The sequence below is a fragment of the Musa acuminata genome, chromosome BXJ1-6 (assembly GCF_036884655.1).
Source record: "Musa acuminata AAA Group cultivar baxijiao chromosome BXJ1-6, Cavendish_Baxijiao_AAA, whole genome shotgun sequence".
Taxonomy (NCBI): domain Eukaryota; kingdom Viridiplantae; phylum Streptophyta; class Magnoliopsida; order Zingiberales; family Musaceae; genus Musa; species Musa acuminata.
The window spans coordinates 16,852,728-16,876,111 of NC_088332.1; the positions used below are offsets into that span (position 1 = coordinate 16,852,728).

Here is a 23,384-nt window from a genome sequence, read left to right on the forward strand (position 1 = left end):
CCTGTTATCGATTGTAATCTTTTTACCGCGGTGTTATTGGTATAAGATTACATTGGTTATACGTATGTGAGCGACAAGCGTGACATGAAGAGAGAGTTCAAAAACCAAAAAAAATTATATCTTGAAATAAAGTTGAGTAGTGTCGACAACGGTGAAGCTATTTGATGACATCGAGTAGTTTTGCACTCCATCATTAGTGGGTTCACCGTCGAGAGTTATTTATCTAAAGCTTTCGAGAGTGACATACATATCTTGGCAGAGAGTCTTATGTCTTGCTAATCCAAAGGACATTATGTATCACCATGTATCACTAGCAAAATGATGATGGATAGAACAACAGAATTCGTCCATGACAATAAAATAGAACCACTTATTAATTCGGTCCTCAGTTCAGAAATTATCTTGATTTGTCTGTCTCATTGTACTAGGGTGCCCCTCACCATGTATCACTAGCAAAATGATGATGGATAGAACAACAGAATGTATCAGTGCAAGGCAGCCACCTGTTTCCCAGCTTCGACAGATCTAAGCACTTCTTGTCCCATCTGCTTGCAGCCGACCAACGTCTGCAAAACAAAGGAACACATAATGCACTGTCAGATGGAACATCAAGTTTTCCATCATAACATACCAGGCTCAAATTTGATTGTAGAAATCAATGAGACCACTTTTAGTACTTCACTAAAGCACACTTTGACCAGCTTCCAAGACTTGGTTCAACTAAATGAGTATTTAGCTGAGTAACGCATGCTCAGGATTTTGCAGTAACGCCTGTCTTGAAGATATTAATTGCTGGCTAACATAAAATGACTAATTGTCCAAGGCAGAAGCCAATCCACATGTATAGGATAAGCTTGCAAGTTGTATTTCTTGTAAATCAATCGTTTAAAAACTCAATCCCAAGTGTTAAAAGAAGCTGTTTTCAGGTTTATAGAAAATAAAACTTAAATTAATTGCAAATTCAAATAGATCCATTTACCGTTCCGCCAGAAAAAATATCACCAGTTCGGAACCCTCTGTTCAAGGTATTTATAACTGCAGCTTCGATCCTCTTTGCAGCTTCCTCTTCACCTAGTCCATATCGCAATAGCATCGCAGCGCTCAGTACCGTCGCTAAAGGATTCGCTTTGTCCTAAAATTAAGGTAAGGAAGATTCTGTATTAAGATGCACTAAATCTAGAGAGTAGAATATAGAGCAAGATGAGATGGGTTATGAATCTAACCTGGCCAGCAATATCTGGAGCAGAGCCATGGATGGGCTCAAAAAGCCCAGGACCCTAAGAATTGGGGAACAAAAATAATGAAATAAACATTAGTCTACATGAATCCATGTAAGCGTATTAACTTGGAAAACTAAGGAAACCGCAGATTTACGCATACCAAATCACCAATGCTGGCAGATGGAAGCATACCGATGCTTCCAGTAAGCATGGATGCTTCATCAGACAGTATGTCACCAAATATGTTATTTGTCACAATAGTATCAAACTGCAAATTATGTTTAAAAATATTAACTGATGGTAAATATCATGTAGCATCATGTGCACTATGAGCTCAAATACCCAAGTTTCATGAAGAAAAGAAAATACCTGTTTTGGGTTTCGAATAAGTTGCATTGCTGCATTGTCCACATACATGTGGGACAACTCAACATCAGGGAACTCAGAAGCCAGCCCATTCACCCTTTTCCTCCATAGCATCGAAGCCTAAAATTCAATAGCATACTAGATTGGAATATAATTCTAATCCAACAAAAACAAAAATTATTCTAATCCAAAACAACCAAATACTGCAACTCTTTATTGAAGTTGTACTTGACTTGAACAATAATTAAGAATATCATGAACTGGTAAATATCATGAAGTGCTAAAAAAATGTGGTATGAATATGAATGATGTTGCAATGGCTGTTCCAAAATGCACATTTGAGGTATTACTTACAAACTTAAACTGGAAAAACAAAAATAAAAAAAAACTTTTATAAATCTTCAATATTAGTAGCAGTCATTTAGGTGTAAGGTTAGAGTGGCAATTACAAAATTATTTGGAACAGATATTATGATTCTTATCGTTAGTATGCAAGTCTCACTTGGAAGTTAACCTATCTATGTATCATGAGTTCCTGCAAGAGTACCTCCAAAACGTTGGCTTTATCAACAGAGCACAACTTGCCATGTCGTTTTCGAGCAACCTCAAATGCTACTCGTGCAATTCGGTCAATCTGTGGGGGAATTGCTAGAAATAGTCAAAAATATTTGCAAGAAACAAAATGCATATAAACTTAAGAAAAGGCAATCTAAAGATGACACAAGAGCACATGTTTCCTATTAATTATCAAAAGATACACTTTCATGTTGTTTCTACTTATTATCACCTCCTAATTATAGACTTGTTATTAGTGCCTTGGTACTTGCAAAGCATAGTTTTATAACCTACTGTATTCAAGAGGCTGTGACTTAAAATTACAATATGAAGAAAGCATAAGTAGCCTTTTTTGAAAAGAACATACAATATTGTGAATTAACAAATTCTACAGTTCAATCATTAATCATATGTTTGTTGAAAGAAGATAACTAAATACAAGAAAAAAGTTGATATACAGACAACTGAAATCCATCTTGCACAATGTGAACAAGAAAGAAAATGCAAGTCCAGGCACAGACACCAAGTGTCATAACTAAAGGTTCTTTTAAGACAGTTTCTAGAATCAATAGATATTCTAGGCTAAGCTAACTGCAGCATGTTGATAGAACTCTCTGTCATTTAGTAGCTCTTGGTGCATAAACATTCATTTTCTTGCTTCACAATTATCATATATCCAGTTGTATAAGCTTAAATGAGCTTATACTGGAGAAATTTCAAAATCCTCAAACTTCAATACTGTTTTATTTCAAAGTTCAGATTTCTTTTTTCTTTTTTTTTTGCCAGTTTCAGGTCCAGCCAGTAGTCTAACTCACATGCTTTTCAATGGTCAATAACAAGTATAATTTTATCATGTTTAAAAGTTAAAACATGTAAGTTCTTTATGCCCATTTTGTAAAATTTTCATAGCAACCGACCATCAAGCAGATCTTTGCTTTTACATCCTTTGTCCATGTGGAATCTGGAAAATGACAGTTTTGGAAAGAAAATAAAGAAAGCAGGAAATGAGTTTTGTCAGGATGGGAGTAAGTCCCGGGTAAATGAGGACCATGAGGAGTATATTATGTTACCGCTCACCTTCAATAACTGACATAGAGCCTGTATCAGGCCCCACTTAAGACTAAATCAACTGCAACTTTTGAGTTTATTAAGATGGCTGAAAGTATATCTAAAACGAATCAGTTTAAGCAGGTCTCCTCGAGACTGATAACTATCTTTTTAAAATTGGTTTCAACTGCTGTAACCAGAGTTCAAACCAGGTTTCTGCCTTGTTTCTCAATAAATTAATGGAGAACTTGCATATCATATAATTTTCATATGGTTAACATATCAAACAATTATTTACATAGTATTTTATCTGGTCTTAATCGACCTGACTAGAATGTGAATGAGCCTTTCATTTTGATCCATGTATCTGTTTCCATAGTACAATTTGGTGTCTGAAAATGATATTGCCAAAGCTTTATTCAGAATCATACATGCAAAATAAGTTGTCCACAATAACACTAAATTTTCTATTACATTTGATGCTGCTTTTGCAAAGTGCTGAAAACCTTGATCTTTCTTTGGTTCATTTAACTAAATAGCCATAAAGGAAACTGTATAATAGAAGAGATTTTTTAATCTTCAATGTTTAGAAGCACGGTAAGGCACAAGAGGCAGTAAGACAATTTTACCCTCACTTCAACTGAGGCCCATAGGCTTTGTGAGGCATATGCTTTAGACACATTTAGTGAGCTTTTCCAAGAAGCCCACACAATGAAAAGGCATGCCCTATGTAATTCCTTATAAAAACTTCTCATTTTTAAGTATTCTCATTTTTGAACATTGAGCTTATGAGTTGTTTTGATTTAATGTTTATGTTCAGATCCCATTATCTTTATAATGCTGGATTTTCAATGATTTCATTTGAGACATATTTTTTTTATATAATTATACAACTATAATCCTAAATGATGTCCTGAGTTAGTTATTATTATTGTCACTTATCCATAAAATCTGCTTCTCTTAATTAATGAAGATTTTTACCTATCTTTCTGCTACTTAAATTTGCAATTAATAAGCAAAAGCAAAGTTTTGATTAAACTCTCTGTAAATGGTACATGCATCTAGTTTTTGTTAATCCTTAAGATCAGTTTTTTATATATTTTCATGCTAAAAGAACCGTGAGTTTACAAAGTTATGTGCTCAATGATTCTAATCGCCAAGAAACCTTCGCATATTAAGCCTTAAGCTTTAACAAGGTGTTTGTCATGAGCATTTATTTTTATGTCACAACATCCAACCCTTTTTTTCTCGTATCATTCTTCCTTATAGTAACTTGCAATGAGAGTGGCCACAGGATATACCTTATTTCGTTATAACTTTTTTCATTTCTTTCTTTCAGGGGTGGGAAAGGGTTACAAGTGGGAAAAAGAACTCAAAAAGCAACATTAACCGTCGCAATCTTTGTTAAATTTGCTCAAGTGTACCAGCAAAGTATCATTACTTTATGAGCAACTAAAATGTTGATGGGATCATGGGACCTTTAAGTACTTTGTCTTTGGTGGGCATATATAATCTTTATGAAAGACATATTTCAAAGAACCTGAACACAAATAATGAAAGTCTTCTTTACAGAGAACAACAAAAGCACATGTAAAAACAGAACAGAGAAATTAATGATGCAAGCTCAGAAAAATCTAGAATAAGACTAGAATACATAAAAATGAATCAGTTTGATTTTTAGCACCTCAGAAGCAGAATAGACTTCAGTGTTGAATCCAATGTCCTCACCCCTGTCATTGGATCCAAAACCTCTTGGTTTTCCAAAATAAATTCCTAAGAGTGACCAACTTGTTATGGTTTATCTCACATTCTCTAAAATCATGGCACCATGCCAGTTTTACAATTAAAATTAAAAATAAACCACATTAAACGTTCACCTCCAGTAAGCTCTCTCACAACCATTATGTCGACTCCCTCTGCCACCTCTTTCTTCAAAGTTGACGAGTCTACTAGCTGATGAAAAGAAGACAATACTGTATGATAAGGGAAGATGAACATCAATAATTCACTATGCTTATTATAAGATCAGATACTTTTAGGACAAGGTAGAAGTGCAAAAATGAATCAGTGCATCTAAGTTAAACAATATATAATCAAGAATACTATCAGAAAAAAAGCAAATAGGAAAAACACAACCATTTAATTTACTAACAAAGCTGCAAGTTATCCACAAGTTTGTCTCAATGTAAGGCAACACAAGATTGAATTAAATAAATTCAGAAGTGATGCAGTGATAGGAAACAAATAAAAGAACGATTTAATTTACTAACAAAGCTGCAAGATATCCACAAGTATGTATGAAAGCCAACACAAGATTGAATTAAATAAATTCAGAAGTGATGCGATGATAGGAAACATATAAAGGGGTAGTACATCAGAAAATATTTAAATAGAAGGTTGAAATACAAAGAAATATCGCCTGATCAAACCTAAAATATAATAAACACTTGATAACATTATAAACACTAATAAGAATGTTATCTGCTCTTTGAGAAACATGCAATGCAAGTCGCCCACAAAGTGTAATGATTCGGGAGCAATTTAATTGGTTTATTAATAAAATTAATTTGATTAGTTTATTGATATTTTGCATATGCAATAAGTTGTCACATGATAACATATACTCAACAAGAAGAAAACGAAACAAATGCAAAAAAAAAAAATCAGATTAGAACTTTATTTCTTTATTGAAAATTGTAAATCTTGACTGAGATTAATCTCTATAAAGATGAAAGTTTATCAATCAAGAATATCATGAAGAGAGAGTCAATATTATTACTTTTTTAAAGAAAATATATTATATATTTAATTTGATACAATTGTAATCTTTCTTACGTCTGTATTTTCCTTTTTATTCTTGTATTTGGACCTATAAAAAAGGACTAAATTATTATAATGGGAATAATTAGAAGATGAATCAATAAATTGAGTTCTTTCCCACTAAGCGATGTGAGGCTACAATTATCTTTTTGATGGTATGAATTCATCATCCACGTGTGAGACATGCGAAGGTACAAGACATTCATCCTCTAAGTATTTTTCTTGAGTCAGAGTGAGTCTAGTAGTTGTCCCTTTATTTTTCTCTTATCTTTCGACTATTATCTTTCTCTTCCCATTTTTGTAGTCCTCTATCATAAAAATAAAAAAACCACCATTATTCGTCTTATATTAGATTTGGTATCAAAAATCTTAGTTTAGCCAAGATAATTTATAATCAAGGTTGATTTATATATCCACTATATGAACTTGAGACAAGTTTTAATGCAACAAAAGCATATGATATTGGAGCAATTTAGTTGGTTTATTAATAAAACAAATTTGATTGATTTAGATATATTTTGCATATGGAATAAATTATCACATGACAACATCAACTAAACAAGGAGAAAAATGAAGCAAATGCAAAAAAAAAAAAAAAGATTAGATCTTTATTGAAAATTAAAATCTTAACTGAAGATTCGACTCCATAAAGACGAAAGTTTATCAGTCAAGAATATCATCAAGAGAAGGAGATTATTTTTCAAATAAAGTCTGAATTATTATCTTCTTCAAAGGGAACATATTATATATTTAATTTGATACGATTGTAATTTTTTATTTCTGTATTTTCCTTTTTATTCTTATACTTGAACCTATAAAAGGGGTTAGAACATTGATAAGACCTTAAAGTCTTATCATAAAAGAAGGAAGATAAAAGGGGATGATTACTTCGAGGGGATCGGCCTCCTAAAGTTTGTCCACATGCTGGAATAATATTTCATTGATTACCGAAAAAAAAGGATTACATCACTATTTATAGAGTTCCACCTAGAGTCCATCAGGACTTGGACTCTTAATAATAAATAAACATTAAATAAACCTCTATCCGACTCTAACTGAACTAAACAGGCTCAATAAGTATTATTCAAAAGCTCAGAAAATAAAGGGATCCTAACAATTCCTCCCCCTTCAATTAGTCTTGTCCTCAAGACTGAGCAGCATCAAACTCGGGGAGCTTCTCTTTCAGCACATTAGTGATAGACTGTCTGCAATGCATCACAACCCGTTGATCAAGTAAGTATGGTCTCCTTTTTTTTATAGTGTAAGCAATAGGTCGGTCTTTCAATGTAGTAATCATTAAAAGAAACTCCTAGCCCTGTATAATCAATTTTATCTTTGAACATTTGATATCACAAGTTAAAATCCATCCATCAGCGACTTTTACTTCGAATCTGTCACAACCTTCAATGTGGTGGGTCAATCGGTCAACAGTCTCACTGTCCATAAAATTGTTAGTGCTACCAGTATCAATCAAAACTATAATATGTTGATGTTCTAGAATTCCGCCAACTTTCATAGTTTGCGGGTTAGAGTAGCCGATTAATGCATGCATTGTATGTATGGTAGGTCCAACATCTTCATTAGAATCTATACTTTCATGATCGGAGTCCATATTCTTAGCTTCCGGTTCCTCTTTAATTGGTTCCATTATTAGAAGTTGCCCTTGTTTACATCAGTGCTTTATACTCCACTTTTCATCATAGTACAAACCCCTTTCTAATCTTTCCTTAAGTTCTTCTTGGGTTAGTCTTCGAGTGTCAGGGTTTCGTTTGAGAATAGATGGGGCAGGTGGCTTGCTGATCATCTGGTTGTTGTCACTTATGTTTCCATGATTTTCCTTGCTAATTTTTTTCTCATGTAGATGTGCGAATGAGATCGCAGCTATCATAGTGCGGGGTTGACGAGCCTTAACTTCACATCGGATATCTGGATTAAGTCCTTCGATAAATGTACACACGAGTTATCGTTCAGACCAATCTCTAGCTTGATTTGATAATCTTTCAAACCTGCTCTACGTTAGGATCCCTTTATTTTCTGAGCTTTTGAATAATATTTATTGAGTGTGTTTAGTTCAGTTAGAGTCGGATAGAGGTTTATTTAATGTTTATTTATTATTAAGAGTCCAAGTCCCGATGGACTCTAGGTGGAACTCTATAAATAGTTATATAACCCTTTCTTTTCGGCAATCAATGAAATATTATTCCAGTCTGTGGACAAACCCTAGGAGGCCAATCCCCTCAAAGTGATCATCCCATTTTATCTTCCTTCTTTTACGATAAGACTTTAGGGTCTTATCATTTGGTATCAGAGCAGCGAACCTCAGCCTTCTCGCTATAGTTATTTTCATCTTAAGAAAAAAAAAGAGAGAAGAAGAAGCCGCAACCACGCACCCCTGCTTCCGGCCAGCCCACCCGCCACCGCTGCTCTCCGGCCAGCGACCTACTCTGCCCCGCTTCCTGGCGCGAGTCCATCGCCGCCCGTCGCCTCCCACCCGAGACACCACCGCTGCCAGGAGACGACGCTGACAGCATCCATCCTAGCCCTACTACCGCAGCCCCCTCGTCGATCCCAACCCTCGGTGATCGTTGGTGATGTTGCTCCCAACCGCGCCACCACCGCTGCCTCCTTCTCCACCGCCGCCCGCCTCCCCTTGGATCGCAGCCGTAGCCGCTCGACCTCCCCTCCTCGCGGCGACCAAAACAAGGCAACCGAGAAAGGGCTGCCGCCGCTATTCCCGGCCAGCGGACCACCCCCTGGCAGCGCCTAGCCTTGGCGACCCTTTGTTGCTCCTCGCCCTTGACGACCTTGCTCCCAGCCGCACCGCCACTGCTGCCTCTAAACCCCGGCAACAACCTTTCCTTCTGCGGTCCGACAGAAACAGAGCTCCCTTTGTTGTCGTAGCCCCCTGTCGATCCTTGTCGCGACCCTCGCTGCCTCCTTCTCCACCACCACCGCTGCTCCCCGGCCACCAACCTCCCCCTCTCCAGCATCACCGCCCCTGCTTCCCAACAGCCCGCACCCCTCCTTCCCTTCTTCCCCACCGTCGTTGCAAGGCAACTCCTTCTCCACCGTCGCTGTTGCTTCTCGGTCGCTCGACCACTGCCACCATTGCTCCCCAACCAGCGACCTTCGCCTCCTCGCTGCCCCATCTCGCTCGAGCGAGAACGACCACGGTCGCTACTTCGTAGCCAGCGGACCACCCCCTCGTCGCTTCTACTGTCGGCGACGCTGCCCCCAACCGCGCCACCATCGTTGCCTCCCCTTGGGTCGCAGCCACAGTCGCTCGACCATCCCTCCTTGCGACGATCAAAACCATGGTATGCAATTTCGAATGGTACCGCCCGGTATGGGCAGTACGTACCGATCCGACGGTATACCGGTACGTGGACTGCCCGCTACTGAACATAATGTGCTACAGTACACACTGTAGTCGTGCTACAGTGCTACAGTAAAGAGGAAGAAATATATAAAACCGCTTGATACGCCCTGGTGTACCGCTCGGTACACGATACCGTACCATACCGAGTCAACCTCAAAACACCGATACGGTAAGGTATTGCATACCTTGATCAAAACAAGGCAACCACGACCGCCGCAGCCACCGTCGTTTTCTCAACCGCTCGCGATCTCTCAGCGTCACCAGCGCCTCCTTCCGCAGTGCAACAAAGACAGAGCAACGTTGCTTTCCATCCACGCCATTGCAACCACCGCAGCGGCGAGCCCTCGGTGGCGCTGCCCCCAGCCGCACCACTATCGCTACCTCCCAACCCTCAGTAGCAGCGATCCCTCCACGCAGCAACCGCAACAAGCATCACTGCCTCCCACGCAGCGACCGCAGCTACATCCCCACATCCTCGCAACAACTCTTCATTCCCACAGTGCTGCCATCGACTGCGTCACATCAGTAGCATCGAATAGGGCAGTGATTGATGCCCTAGTCCTGACACCAGAAACAGGAGTTGAGATTACAAATTTGCAATCTTACGTAATGGCCACCAATAACTCAGTGAAAGCACAAATGGAAGCATTGGAAATCAGAATTGAGAACTGATTACAAAAAACACTTAATGATTTCAAAAAGAGCCTGCTAGAGAGCCTCAACAAATTTCAACAAGATGGGGGCTCAAGTTCTACGTTGCACAGATATAGAAATACAGGAAAAGGACCCCAAGATTGTGACACAAACTACTCACACATGAAGGTGGAATTCCCGAGATGGGAAGATGGAGATCTGACCAGTTGGATCTCTAGGACAGAAAATTTTTTCCGCTTTCATATAACTCCAGAAGTATCCAAGGTGGAAATAGCCTCAATGCAACTAGAGGGAGATGCAATCCAGTGGTATGATTGGTATGAAACTTGTCATGGAGTTCCATCATGGGAGCAGTTCAAGAGAGGGCTTCTTGTTCACTTTGGCCCATTAGAATATGAGAATGTTGATGGACAGCTCGCCAAAATTCGTCAGACTTCTACAGTGTTGGAATATCAAAGTGATAAGACCCTAAGGTCTTATCGTAAAATAAAGAAGAGAAAGGGGACGATCACTTCGAGGGGATCGACCTCCTTGATCACTTCGAGAGGATCGACCTCCTAGGGTTTGTCCATAGACTGGAATAATATTTCATTAATTGCCAAAAAGAAAGGGTTATTTTACTATTTACAGAGTTCCACCTAGAGTCTACCAGGACTTGAACTCTTAATAATAAATAAACATTAAATAAACATCTATCCGACTCTAACTGAACTAAAAAGACTCAATAAACATTATTCAAAAGCTCAGAAAATAAAAGGATCCTCAGGGATCCTAACAAATGATACCAAATGATAAGACCCTAAAGTCTTATCGTAAAAGAAGGAAGATAAGGGAATGATCGCTTCGAGGGGATCGGCCTCCTAGGGTTTATCCACAGACTGAAATAATATTTCATTGATTACCAAAAAGAAAGGATTACATTACTATTTGTAGAGTTCCACCTAGAGTCCACCAGGACTTGGACTCTTAATAATAAATAAACATTAAATAAACCTCTATCCGATTCTAACTGAACTAAACAGACTCCATAAACATTATTCAAAAACTTAGAAAATAAAGGGATCCTAACAAACATTATAATGAGAATAATTAAAAGATTAATGAATTAAAGTTTTTCCCACCTTGTGTATGAGTGGTATGAGATCACAATTATATTTCTAATGGTATAATTTCATCGTTCGCGTGCAAGACGTGCAGAGATACAATGCCTTAATCCTAAGAGTATTCCACTTGAGCTAGAACAAGTGTAGTAGTTATCTCTTTATTTTTTTATTATCTTTCTCTTCCCATCTTTCTAGTCCTCTATCATCAAAAAAAAAAACCTGCAATTATTCGTCCTACATCAGACAACCTGACCAAGTTGAGAAGACATGCAATAGAAAATATTCTCTATAATAATTCAGACCAAATTAGGCAAGCCTGGTCTTCTCAAAATTGTATGTTGAAAAGATCTTCAAGGCATATTAGACTCATTTGTGCAATCCACCATTGAAGTGCCATTTGGATGAAAAGACAATTGACATAGAATACTGGAACCAGTTAAACACACCACCTAATTGAACTTCACAAAGAAAAATTCAGTGCAATCATCAGAAATTTAACATAATGGACAGTTGATTCACATTCATATCCTAAACAGTCAAATACGTAAAAGACACATGATAATATGTGCTCTTTTTTTATGGCCGACAACCAGAGTTAACTGTGTTCCATCCCATGAATCCGCTTGGTCCTTATTTTTGAACAGAAGTAGCAGTAGGACTTATTCTCATAAACCTTGTTAGTTACCAGATAGCATATAGACCTTGCAAAAACAGAAGATAAACTATAGGAATTGCTCTTTCCAAGTCAGGCCACCTTAAGATGAAAATGGAACATGATGAACCAAAAATTCCACTTTTACTCTTTATAAAATTTAATTACAACGTCATCTAAACGTGTATAAAGCGACGGTACCTGTGGCAACACAGTAGCTGGCCTCAAGTTTGCAAACACGCCGAGACCGGCGCGAAGCTGAAGTAACCCAGTTTCGGGCTTCAGATGCTTCTCGTTAGCATCCCATTTATACCTAGAAGGAACCCCCATAAAAAGGTGTTAACCCCCGTAACCGAAGTCCAAGCCTAAAAAAATTCGGCCCATCAGCAAATACCCTCCGATGGCTCCCAAAAGGACCGCGTCCGACTCCTTGGCGGCCGCGAGGGTCTCATCCGGTAAAGGGACCCCCGTAGAATCCAGCGCCGCACCGCCGACCGGCACCTCCCGGAACCGGAACTCAATACCTGCAGAGAAAAAGCACAAGGAAGCCAACCTTCTGAGCCCTTAGATCGCAAAAACCCTAAACCCTAGGAAAAGGAAGGATCTTTTGTCAGGGTCCAATGCCTTGGAGAGAGCCAACGAGGGAAAGGACGTCCTTGGCGACGGAGACGACCTCAGGGCCGATGCCGTCCCCGGGGAGGAGGGTAATGCTGTAGCTCCGTCGGGGCGAGGCGGCGGCTGAGCAGCGGATTCTCGCCGACCGCCAAGGATGGACCAGTCTCCGCGAGCCTAGGATTAGGGTCTCGAAGGGCCGGGTAAGGTTCGCCTGCACAGCCGCCGCCATACTCAGTGCCTGAGGACTTCGAGACCCGATGACGCAAACGAAAGCCCATTCTCAGGTATGCGAATTTTATCTGAACGGAAAATAGAATATATATATATATATATATATATATATATATATATATATATATATATGATTTATACAAAAATTGAAGATGTTGAAATTAAAATTTTCAGATAGGTCTTTTCGGTATTGATAAAGTTCATTTGATTTATTTATATAGTTATATAAGTCAACTTAAAAACTAAAATGGTTGATCGAAGGAGATCAGAACACCTCTTATTATCATAATATTATTGTCCTTAATAGACGTATCAATTGTATTCATTGGTATTTAAAGTGGATTAGGACATTGTCGCTGATGTGTATAAAATTTTAGATAGCTGTGTGACTTTTTATTAAAATAAAAAATAAAAAAATTAAGATCAATTTTAAAATTAATGATAACTAAAAAGATCTTCTCATTATAACTAAATTTACATCGCATCTAATGTACACTAATTGATATCTTGTTTGTTTTTCGTTCTCTAATAAGAAATTATGTACAACTATTACTAATATCCAGTACTATTTTATTCCATAATAGTAATTTTAAGAATAATGGCTTTAAAAAGAAATAATCCAAGTTTCAGCTAATCAATCATATTATCCCATTCGCCTCGGGACAGATAATAATGCGGCCTATTCCCTTGCAATGCATGCTAAACTTACAAGTAGGGTGTAGAAGTCTCCACGGCCTCATTCCCATCTTCTATACTTGGGTACATTCCAAATCTAAAACACTTTCCAAACTCTCAGCAACTTTACTAACGACTGATCTCAACGCACCCCAGCCATTATCTTTGCAAGTAACATTCAAATTAATTGTAAGAACATCTAAAGAAGGAGAGAGTCTTGATTCTCAAGATACAACAGATTTTCAAAAAATATATATATATATATATATGTTGGATAAATTCCTATATGTGAATCTGACGATCAATTTCGGTTAACATTCTAATACCTTTGGTGGATGAGAAGAGCACTATGCCTGAGATAGATATGGATTCTAACAGTGAAGAAACCAATCATATAAATATAAGAAGCTCGCTAAATTATCTGTCTCGCACCTTAATGAGGATAGGATGATGATGGCAACCAAGGCAAGGCGGAGCACTGAAATTAAAAGACAATTCTTCTTCTCTTCGTTTTCGGTGAAGGAAGCAAGACAGACGAGCAAATTGATATCTATTTGGACATTTAGGTAACCTCATAAATCAGCATAAACAGCACACAAGTAATTTCCAAAGAGGCCAACAGCAAATTGCCATGAAATTAACAGACCAATGTCAACGACTGAAATTTTTATCCTGCTTCAATCGAAGAAATTACCGTCCAAACTAAAACAGTCATTAGACTTCATATCAGCAAACAGCAACTGTGTCATTACAGGCGCATTTGCCACCGAAGCCGTGGACAAGGATTTAAACAGTCGATGATGCAGAGTCAAGGTACTTGACTGCTATCTTAATTCATTTGATGTTTCCGTTGCACAGGTGAACCGTTCCGTTGCTGTAGATCTCCTTGCGTTTCAGATTCACCCTGTTTAATCCCCAAATACGGATCGTGTGGTCGTCACTGGCGGATGCAAGCATGTGAGGATTCGATGGGTTCCAGCTGACACAGTTGACGGTGCCAGAATGACCAGGAAGAGTTTGAATAAGATCTCCTGAACTTCGATGCCATATGTACACCTGATAATAGGGATCTCACCAAAATCAATAAGACAAGTTATCGAAGTTCAACACTAAAAATATCTGTATTTCTTGAGGAAAGAGGACCAATACCTTGCGATGACATTTACTTGTAGCAAGTTGAAATTTGTTGTGTGTATAGTTTAAGAATTTCAAACATATTTTCCTAACCCAGATTGAGGTTTTTTGCAAGCATAGAAGAGTAAACTATAAGTTGACTAGCGGAAAATATAACTGTTCCTAAAAGAAACAAATTTGATTTATTCATGTTCTTGCATATCTGGTCCCTTAGGTTTAGCTGAAAAATGAATAGTTATTCATAAAGAGGATGATCTACTTTTATAAAATATTGCTGAAGATATCAATGTTCAATATTATGAATTCAAAAGCACATATGAAAAGGAGAAACAACAGACATTATTGCTTGAATTGTCCAAATCATTAATATTTCATGATGGCCTAAATTAGACAGTAGAGATGATTATTATTTTTCTAAGCAGTCATTTACCAAGCTATCAACTAAAAAATAGTAAACAGACAATTTGCACAAAAAGTTGGTGCAGCTAAGATACAAATGTTTAGATAGACATATGGAAATATTGGGAAAGACAGCAAAAATACTAAACTTTCCATTTGTGAACAGTTGTGTTAAACTGATAAGTGATATAATTATTGAGAATCATCTAAGACAATATGAGAATATTTAAAGAAAACTTATAACTGCGACTAAATGAGGTAAATCTATTAATTCTAGTGCTGCGAGAAAAGTTAGCAAATTTATAAAGCTTACCTAAAAAAAATAAAAGGCTAAATGGTCTTTGATTTAAATAGAGGTATTACTTTATATAAAGGACATTATGGTTTGTCGTTGTACAAAACATGCAGCTTAAAAGTCACCTGTTATAACTACTACTGTATTTTCCATTGGTAAACAGAAAAAGAAAAAACATCAAGAACAATCTCAAGCAAATAACAGGTATTTAGAATATCAAGACAGGAACATGTTTAAATCCCTTGCACCCAGGAATGCAGATCATCTGGCCAGGTGATAAGAGGCATTAGCATTGGTCCAAAGCCTCACATGAAATACAAGGTCAAACATGAGAGGCAGACATCGAAGAAACGACATCGATATGAAGTCTCAAATGAATTGCATGGTATTAATATGACAGGCTAGTACATACAATTATTTCTCAGCCTATGCAGCATGAGCTGATAGATCATATGCCTTGCCAGCTTCGCACAACCCAAAAGACTGTTATCAATAGAACATCAATTTCCAGATTCCTTAATTGTTTGATCATAGATTTTTGTATCAATACATACTAAACAATAGTGACACTAGTCATTTATCAGACATTTTAAGACATGCCAGCATCAAGACAACAACAACTTTTTCTGACTGCATTACACATAACATGATCACAAATCTCCTAGGTTCAGAACTTCCTCTAATTGTCACATTGGACAATAGCAGCCAAAAAGAACTGGTCACAAGTCATCAAAGCCTGTGGATTTTCTTTTCCAAAACTCTCATGTGGTGCGTCCACAAAGTGAAAATTTAATTTACAAAATCGAAGTATTGTGTATATTTAACTTCCTAAGGAACAAATTGAGCAGAGCAAAAAGCATCAAATAAAGATTCTCAAGCAATTAAGCAATTTTGAAACTTATTAAAGCATACAGTAAGAGTAGGAAGAATGTATTTGCAAAGCAACTCTATCAACATCCACAGCTGCAAGTTCAAGGTAATAGATGTATACAGTTCATAATGTCTTTAGTGGCAGTTGCATACCTGTGAATCTTCACTTCCACTGGCAATGAAAGCCTGCTCAGTTCCTCCAAAACAAGACCTTATTAAAAACCGACTGCGCTTGTGACCTTTATATCTGGTAACTAGTTTTGGATCATCCTTTATGTTCCACAAATGAATCTCCTGGTTTATCAGATTTATAAGCAAAAACTTATCATCCTTTGATAGTGAGAATGAAGTAATTGTCTGTTCCTCTTCTATCAGCCTCTCAGTCTTTGTTTCCCTATCTAGCAACAAAATCACAGTTTCTCGGCACAAACTTATCATATGTCTACCATCTTTTGTGACAGCAACATCAGAAGTTTTACTTGTTCGCTGCCCTTTCCAAGAATCCAGCTCCTTTCCATCCAAATCCCAGAAGCAAATAGTCCTATCTGTAACACCAGAAAAGAGTTCTTTTCCATCCGGAAACCAGCCACAGGATATCAATCCAACACCATTTTTTTCATATACATGGAGGCATTCACCAGAGTGAACGTCCCAGCGCCTAACAACTTCTTCCATTCCACAAGTTAGAAGCTGGCTGTCATCAGGGCTCCAAGCAACCATTAGAACAGGCTTCAGATGACCAGATAGCTTGTGCTTCAGTGTTAGTTCTCCATCTTCACGAACCTAATGCAATATATAACATGTACTTCAGAAAAGAAAAGTTAACGTCTACTACAGCAAAACCAATATTACTCTTACCGCGTTAAACAGATAGTGTTTACCTTTATCACATTACATAGTTGCATTACATTGATCAGGAAATATTGTAATGTTGCAAAGCATGAAAATACATTTTAGACATTAGTGGGTCACTAGGAAACAATCAAAACAAATGCAAGTCATGACAAATAATATCTATCAGACCATCTATAAAGACAAGTAAATACTGCAATGTGTAAATAAAGATTTCCCAAGATGCCTCAACTTTTCTACGTCGTGGTCTCATGTTCCCTGCAACAGCTAAAAACAAATCAAGCTCGTTTACAATTTTACTAGATGCTCTATCGAGTATAACATGATATGATACCAACAGCACCAATAATGATATGCCAATTGTACCTTGTAATGGCCATCTTAATGTATTATCTAACAAATGAGGGAAAATTATCTTGAATCATTTTCCATACTCAAGGAAAATAAGACTTGGAAGGTCCAGTTATCACAGAGACAAAAAGATATTTCTCCAATAAAAGCTTCATTCATTATTCATTCAACATGATGATTCCCACTTTGGATATATCTGTGTGTATATTAAAACAAAAGATCAATCAGTTAAATGCAAAATGCCATATTCACTGCTGAGCATATGAAGCATCCAAAAAAGTAAACCTCAACTGTCATTGATGTCAAACAAGCGTGCTAAAATGGAGGAACTAAACCAATTAAATCAAATTACAAGAAACTTTACCTCCCATATAATTGCAGATCTATCAATTGACGATGATGCCAAATATTTTCCTTGGTTTGAGAACTGCAAAAACCATACTTCATCATGGTGTTCTCGCAATACCTGTAAAAATTCAGTAAGAATAGTTCAGAAGTACACAAAACTGTTACATTCACTTATTAATTGTCTATCAAAAACACATTACTAGAAATGCTTCAATGATTTGGAACCCCACTACAAACCCATCCCAAACCAAAGGCCAAAAATGTAAAATAATTAGGGCCTGATCAAGTATTTAGAAAGTTCATATTGACTAGGACCTCCTTTACAAATATCATATATCTAGTATCAAGGAATGATGTTTTGGGTACTAGATCCATATCAGTCCCTTGTTGGACCAAAATATGCATCGACGTGTAATGACACACGATACACCAAATGTTATTTCGAATGCGAAAAAAAGAGGAAAGAACATATGGCGATGGAGGAAGAGAAGGAAGGAAGAGGAAAGAAGAGGCAACGGGGGGAAAGGAGAGAAGGCAGCAGGGAAGAGGAGGAAGGTGTTAGACGAAGGAAGAAGAGGAGACAACAGAGGAGGAGGAGGAAGGATGAAGAGGAAGAGGAGGAAGCATACTGCATGCAATGGGTGGAAATGAGATAAGGCAATGGTGAACGGTCACGGCAGGGAGGTATGCGATGTCGATCAGTAGCGATGATTCCACACTCCTTGTGCACAAAGAAGAGGGGTCGTGTTCACGAGCCCTAATCGGCGAGAATATTTATTTTTTATTATTTTTTATTTTCTAATGAGTTGGACCATACTATCCGAAATGGGGGCAGTCCATGTACCCATTCACATCCTGATTGGTATGTACCGCCTTTTCGTATCAATCCGATGAAACATCACTCCTTGTCCGATATCCATATTTAATGATAGTTGACAAATTCTGCTTGCTTTGGATATATTAAAATTGTGAAAATAACTGGATGCATAGATTACAAACCTAACTTGATGCATTGCGATGGTAAATCCATGTAGAGCACTATATAAAAAAGTTCAAAAATGAATAGTCACATAATTCTAAATTCCAAGTAGTATCAGATGGAATCCTACAAGATTTGATTCAAGACATCCCTGCAATTCAAGATATTCAATATATATGCTTTGACGGGCGCCCAGCGTTAGGCAAGATTTATCATACAACAAAAAAATGGTCACAAATCATTACAATTTTATAATGGCTGGAGAATCATATTGAATCTAAGTATGCTTTCAATATAATTAAATTTCACAAACATATTTTAGTTCCTCCTCTCTGGCTCATCTCTCTTTTAGTCATATTCCTTTGGTTGTTACCCTTATTTTATGATAATGTTAACCTAAAATGGAAACAATATCTTCAACTCCTTACAAGTGAGAAGAGAAGAGAGCAGAGTGATGAAAAGCAAAAGAAATCTTGTCTCTAACAATGCAATAGCTTATTGTAATTACATGAAGTTTCCAAGCAGCCAAAGTTCTTTCCTCATTAGAGGATAAAAAAGGATTCCCTTGGTGAGATACAATGAGGTTGGAACCTAGATGACAGAAAAAACAACATCGAAGAACACATAATCAAGTAAACTAATTACCTAGCTTCTCTATTGCTAAAATATCTTAAACTATTTTCCTGCAGATGCCTCAGAAAACTGAAAAACAATACAAATGAGGAATAGTTCTCCTATTGTATGCTTTAAAAATGAAACTTACAACACCTCTAATGGGAAATGCCGAGTTTTACAATATTTTAGCAATAGCACAGTTCACTGTTATCATGTAAAGTGTTAAGAAGTTAAAGACGTTGTAAGAATTAGAAACTATGCTGGGAACAGATAACATAGCTCGCAAGCTGCAAATCTATCGACCATAAAGTCATTCACTGCAGAGGAGATAGGCTTAAGCAAGAAAGAAAGCATTTCTATTTTGAGGATATAGCACATTAGGTATCATTTTCATGTCAGCTCTTTCAATATATGATGGTTTACTATGAATCGTTGGAATCTTGCAGTATTCATGTCAACCTTTCAGAAACACCTTGACAAAAATTGAAAAGGCCAAACTTCATTCTTCTGAAATTTTAATGCTAGTAATATGTATGAAAACTATGTTGATCACTCCAACACATATTGCAACTGTATATGCATGTACAACTACAAATGTTCTTCCAGAAATCCTTGTGGTAGATAAGTTCACATATAATCCACCCTCCAAGATATTTGACCTTGGCAGGCTTTTCTGAAAAATGAATGGATTTTCTACTTTGCATGAATCATGACCATGACCAAGGGTTTAAATGTCCACCTACTTATGGTTTTGGCAACCAGTTGGAAAGGTGCAGTACTGGTACACCGATCTGCACCACTTGGTATCACAAAAAAATAATAAAAATTAAGCACTGGCCTATATTATTTGATACCCAACTTTGGTTGGACCAGTAACTGCCGATCGGTATTGGTCCAACCAGAATTTATAACCTTGATCATGATGCTATTGTTACTACTGATTTCCACTCTTGGATCAAACTCTAAATATTGCACCTTTTTCACAAGTTACATCATCTCATTCTCCACCTATCTTTGACTATCCTCCATGCTCTGTGTTCCCATTTAACAAAAATCAGTATTCTGTTGTAGCATACTTGTGTTAGTCAAAGAAAACATCCAATTGGAATCATTCAATATTCTCTTCTTGAAAATGATTCAAAGTACCAACACCCACACTCATTTCCAGGAATCATCTTCTTTGCCATCCAAAAGTGAGTGTATAGATTGTGCATTAAAATTTTCAGTACATGAATGCAAACATAACTTTCTCAAAGAAGTTTCAAACAACTATATCTGTTGAAAATGGCATTTGAACAAATGTGCAAGAAGAAACAAGTGGACATGGAGATTAGCATGCTTATGTGCGAGAGAGTTTAAGAAAAATCACTAAAAAATTATTTCCAACCTGAGTTGTATGAGAAGGTAGCTGGTCCTTTCCACACTGATGATCAGTGTACAATGAAAAACAGCTTTCATGGGAGTTGTGAAAGTAGCAAGCTTCTCTTTGGACTCTAAGTGCCTGTTCAACCAAGTGCTCCAGTCTCCTTTCAGGTATCATGATCGATGGAGGAAGCAGTTTCTGCAATTCCTCTAAAAGCCTCATTCGTGCATTTGAAGTTTCTATTTCCAAACTAGCAAACCCAAGTAACATATGCTGTGAAGGAGATATGACACAACAGGAAAGCTCATGCACTCGCTTTTTGTTAATGCTAAGTGGAGTGATATCACTTCTCAATGTGTCCAATGCTTCCATTACCCTGTTCTTTCCCAAAAGTTCTAAGAACTTTTGCTCCAAAATTAAAAAGGATGCAGACTTCAGAATATTTTCATCATCAAGACCTATTTTTTGCAGTGCAATCACACTTTCATCCCAATTCCCTTCAAGAACTTGCTTCCGGAAGATATCGACAGCAGAAGAGTGCAAGGGTATTCCTGACTCTTCCTCCAGAACTGCTCCACTTCTCTCATAACCAAGAGAATAAAGAGCCTTGGTAATAATTCGCACAAATTCTACTTTCTTAATAACTCCTTTAGAACCGACCATGTCTTCTCTCCCTTGGGATGGTAAAGGCCTGGCCATTAGGCCTCCCAAAGGATTGATGAACTCAGAAAGAGACGAAGTATTTGAGAGGTTCTCCAATTCTAGTGAGGATGTTTTGACACGTTTTGAGGGTGGTTCATTGTCTTCTACACCTCCCATGAAATGCCAGAATCAGCCCATATATATCTAAGTGAACAAGATATAAGCTGCAAACAACATAGATTCCAATGTTCTGGAAAGCTAGAGAAACTGATATGAAAAAGAATTCCTGCATCGAAAAAAAGAAAGAAAGGTTATCCCGAAACTTATGCAACTAGTTCATCAAAATCATTACCAAATGCATAAACCTAAAAATTAACAAAGTAAGAGAAAAGGAAAAGAAGTTATATAAAAATCAGGAAGCCCTAGATAAACAAATTTATAAAATTTCACAAAGACAGCAAATGCACAACAGCAATTGAGGGTATTCTTATCCTTAGGGTCACCAACATGACAACAGAAAAGGATCAAGCTTGGGATCATCCCATGTTGTGGTCCAGTCAGATTATTTATTTCTCTCATTAGCAAGTTCTCTATGAAGCTAGAACCTTCTTGGTTGTGTTTGAGTATATACAATGAATGAAAGCTTTTCTGTCATTAACCCCATTAAAGAGACAGAACAAGCAACTATAGAACTACAGAGATGGAGCACACAGCAGTGAACTGGAGATCAAGCAGAGCTTTAAAGTATGTTCTATTTACCTCTTTTTCATGCAGGAGCAGAAGACAGGGACGAAGTGACTAACTTTTTTGCTCCGTTTTACAGTTTGAATGAGATAAACATGTAGAATTACAGAATGTAGGTTCCACACAGTATTAGACAATGACTGAAGCTATAGAGAGACAGGTCAAAAACAGAAGAGCAATCCTTTACAATCTCCAGATCCACTAGAATAATTATGCAGCAAGAAGTTCAACTGACCACACACATTGAACAGATGAGGGTAGCAGTGATCAGATGATCCATTTATGGTTCAGAAAATTACATTTGAGTTATCTAGAAGTCGTCTTTTTTGCATCAGAACAAAGAACACACAATCATCCAAAGAAACAAAGGGAATCTAAAGATGTTCCCATAAAATGAGCAGCTTAGCCACAATCTCTCAGATAAAACGATCATTTTGCTTCTAAGATTTACCACGGCAAGAAATAGGCACCATCTCCTCCCAAAAACATCATCTACACAACAAAGCAGAAACGAATCCACAGTTGCCAGGGCATATTCCATACCTACAGCTAGGGAACTCCCCCAAGGCATCAACTTTCCTTCCTCCGTCGGAATTCCAACAATCAACAGGAAAGGTTTCAAGAACTACGACAATCTAAGCATCCAGAATCAAGAAAAAACACCCGGTGCATCAAAACACCAGCACAACAATACAACAAAGGGAAAAATAATAGATCAATAGGAGAATCGCACCCTTCAACTCTACTACGAAATCAAGTGCTCGAGGATCTAGGACCTAATCAGGAACAGCAGAAATCGGTGGAGAAACCCTCAATCAAGCACCGACTTAGAGGCCCAAACAGGGGAAATCCCTCGATCCCAAGCGGCGATCGGGGTATGAAACTCGATTCCAGCCCCAAATCCTCAAATCCCAACGATAAACCCCTCACACCAAGCGATTGGGTTGGATTCTGCCACCACCCGCAGGGCAACCGCAAGGAATTGGTTCCAAATGGGTCAGCGGTTAAACCACAGAAGCAAGCAAGGAGAGAGAGAGAGATTAGAGAAAAGGAAACGAGATATAGGAGCAGACAATAACGGTATTTATAGGGTAGGAGGAAGGAAGGGGATGAGGAAGAGGAAGGGGGAAGACGAGGTGTGTTAGGCTTTGGTGAGCAAAATATTTTCTTATAGGTGATGAAGTGTTTGTTTTGATCAAAATGCAAATAAATACTACATCACATTGTAAAATTTATCAAAATATCTTAAAATTTTATGGGTATCTTTGAATTTGATCAGTGCCTTTCCATTTTTATAAATTTATTCCATATTTTTTAAAAAAATTATTCCGTTTTCTTTTTTTAATTTTTTATAAAAATATCATGCACTCATGGTTTTTTTTTTTTTTTTGACATTTGACCTTCTAATTAGATCTCACACACCTAGAATAAATTTGGCCATCAAAAATGTTTTACTAATATACAATGTATTATTA

At 37.4% G+C, this 23,384-nt stretch overlaps 2 protein-coding genes across 5 annotated transcripts; both read right to left on the reverse strand.

The window, feature by feature from the left end:
• Window positions 1–305: 305 nt before the first annotated feature.
• Window positions 306–12,690, reverse strand: LOC103988546 (3-isopropylmalate dehydrogenase 2, chloroplastic). The gene is made up of 11 exons (XM_009407100.3): window positions 12,421–12,690; window positions 12,191–12,320; window positions 11,998–12,109; window positions 5,066–5,141; window positions 4,873–4,961; window positions 2,134–2,220; window positions 1,590–1,706; window positions 1,381–1,488; window positions 1,224–1,277; window positions 980–1,132; window positions 306–566 (listed from the first exon to the last, which is right to left on the reverse strand). Exons 1-11 carry the CDS (start codon window positions 12,638–12,640, stop codon window positions 486–488), a joined length of 1,227 nt encoding a protein of 408 aa, XP_009405375.2. The 5' UTR covers window positions 12,641–12,690; the 3' UTR covers window positions 306–485.
• Window positions 12,691–13,896: 1,206 nt separating this feature from the next.
• On the reverse strand, window positions 13,897–23,075 carry LOC135584546 (WD repeat-containing protein 26 homolog). Of its 4 annotated transcripts, XM_065187838.1 has the most exons (6): window positions 22,643–23,075; window positions 22,453–22,544; window positions 20,548–21,451; window positions 17,583–17,684; window positions 16,169–16,798; window positions 13,897–14,373 (listed from the first exon to the last, which is right to left on the reverse strand). In XM_065187838.1, the coding sequence occupies exons 3-6, from the start codon at window positions 21,340–21,342 to the stop codon at window positions 14,152–14,154; spliced, it is 1,749 nt and encodes a 582-aa protein (XP_065043910.1). In that variant the 5' UTR covers window positions 21,343–21,451; window positions 22,453–22,544; window positions 22,643–23,075; the 3' UTR covers window positions 13,897–14,151. The 4 variants fall into 4 exon arrangements, with proteins under 4 accessions (XP_065043910.1, XP_065043911.1, XP_065043909.1 ...); XM_065187839.1 differs by lacking the exon at window positions 22,453–22,544; XM_065187837.1 differs by having other exon boundaries at window positions 22,453–23,075.
• Window positions 23,076–23,384: the final 309 nt, after the last annotated feature.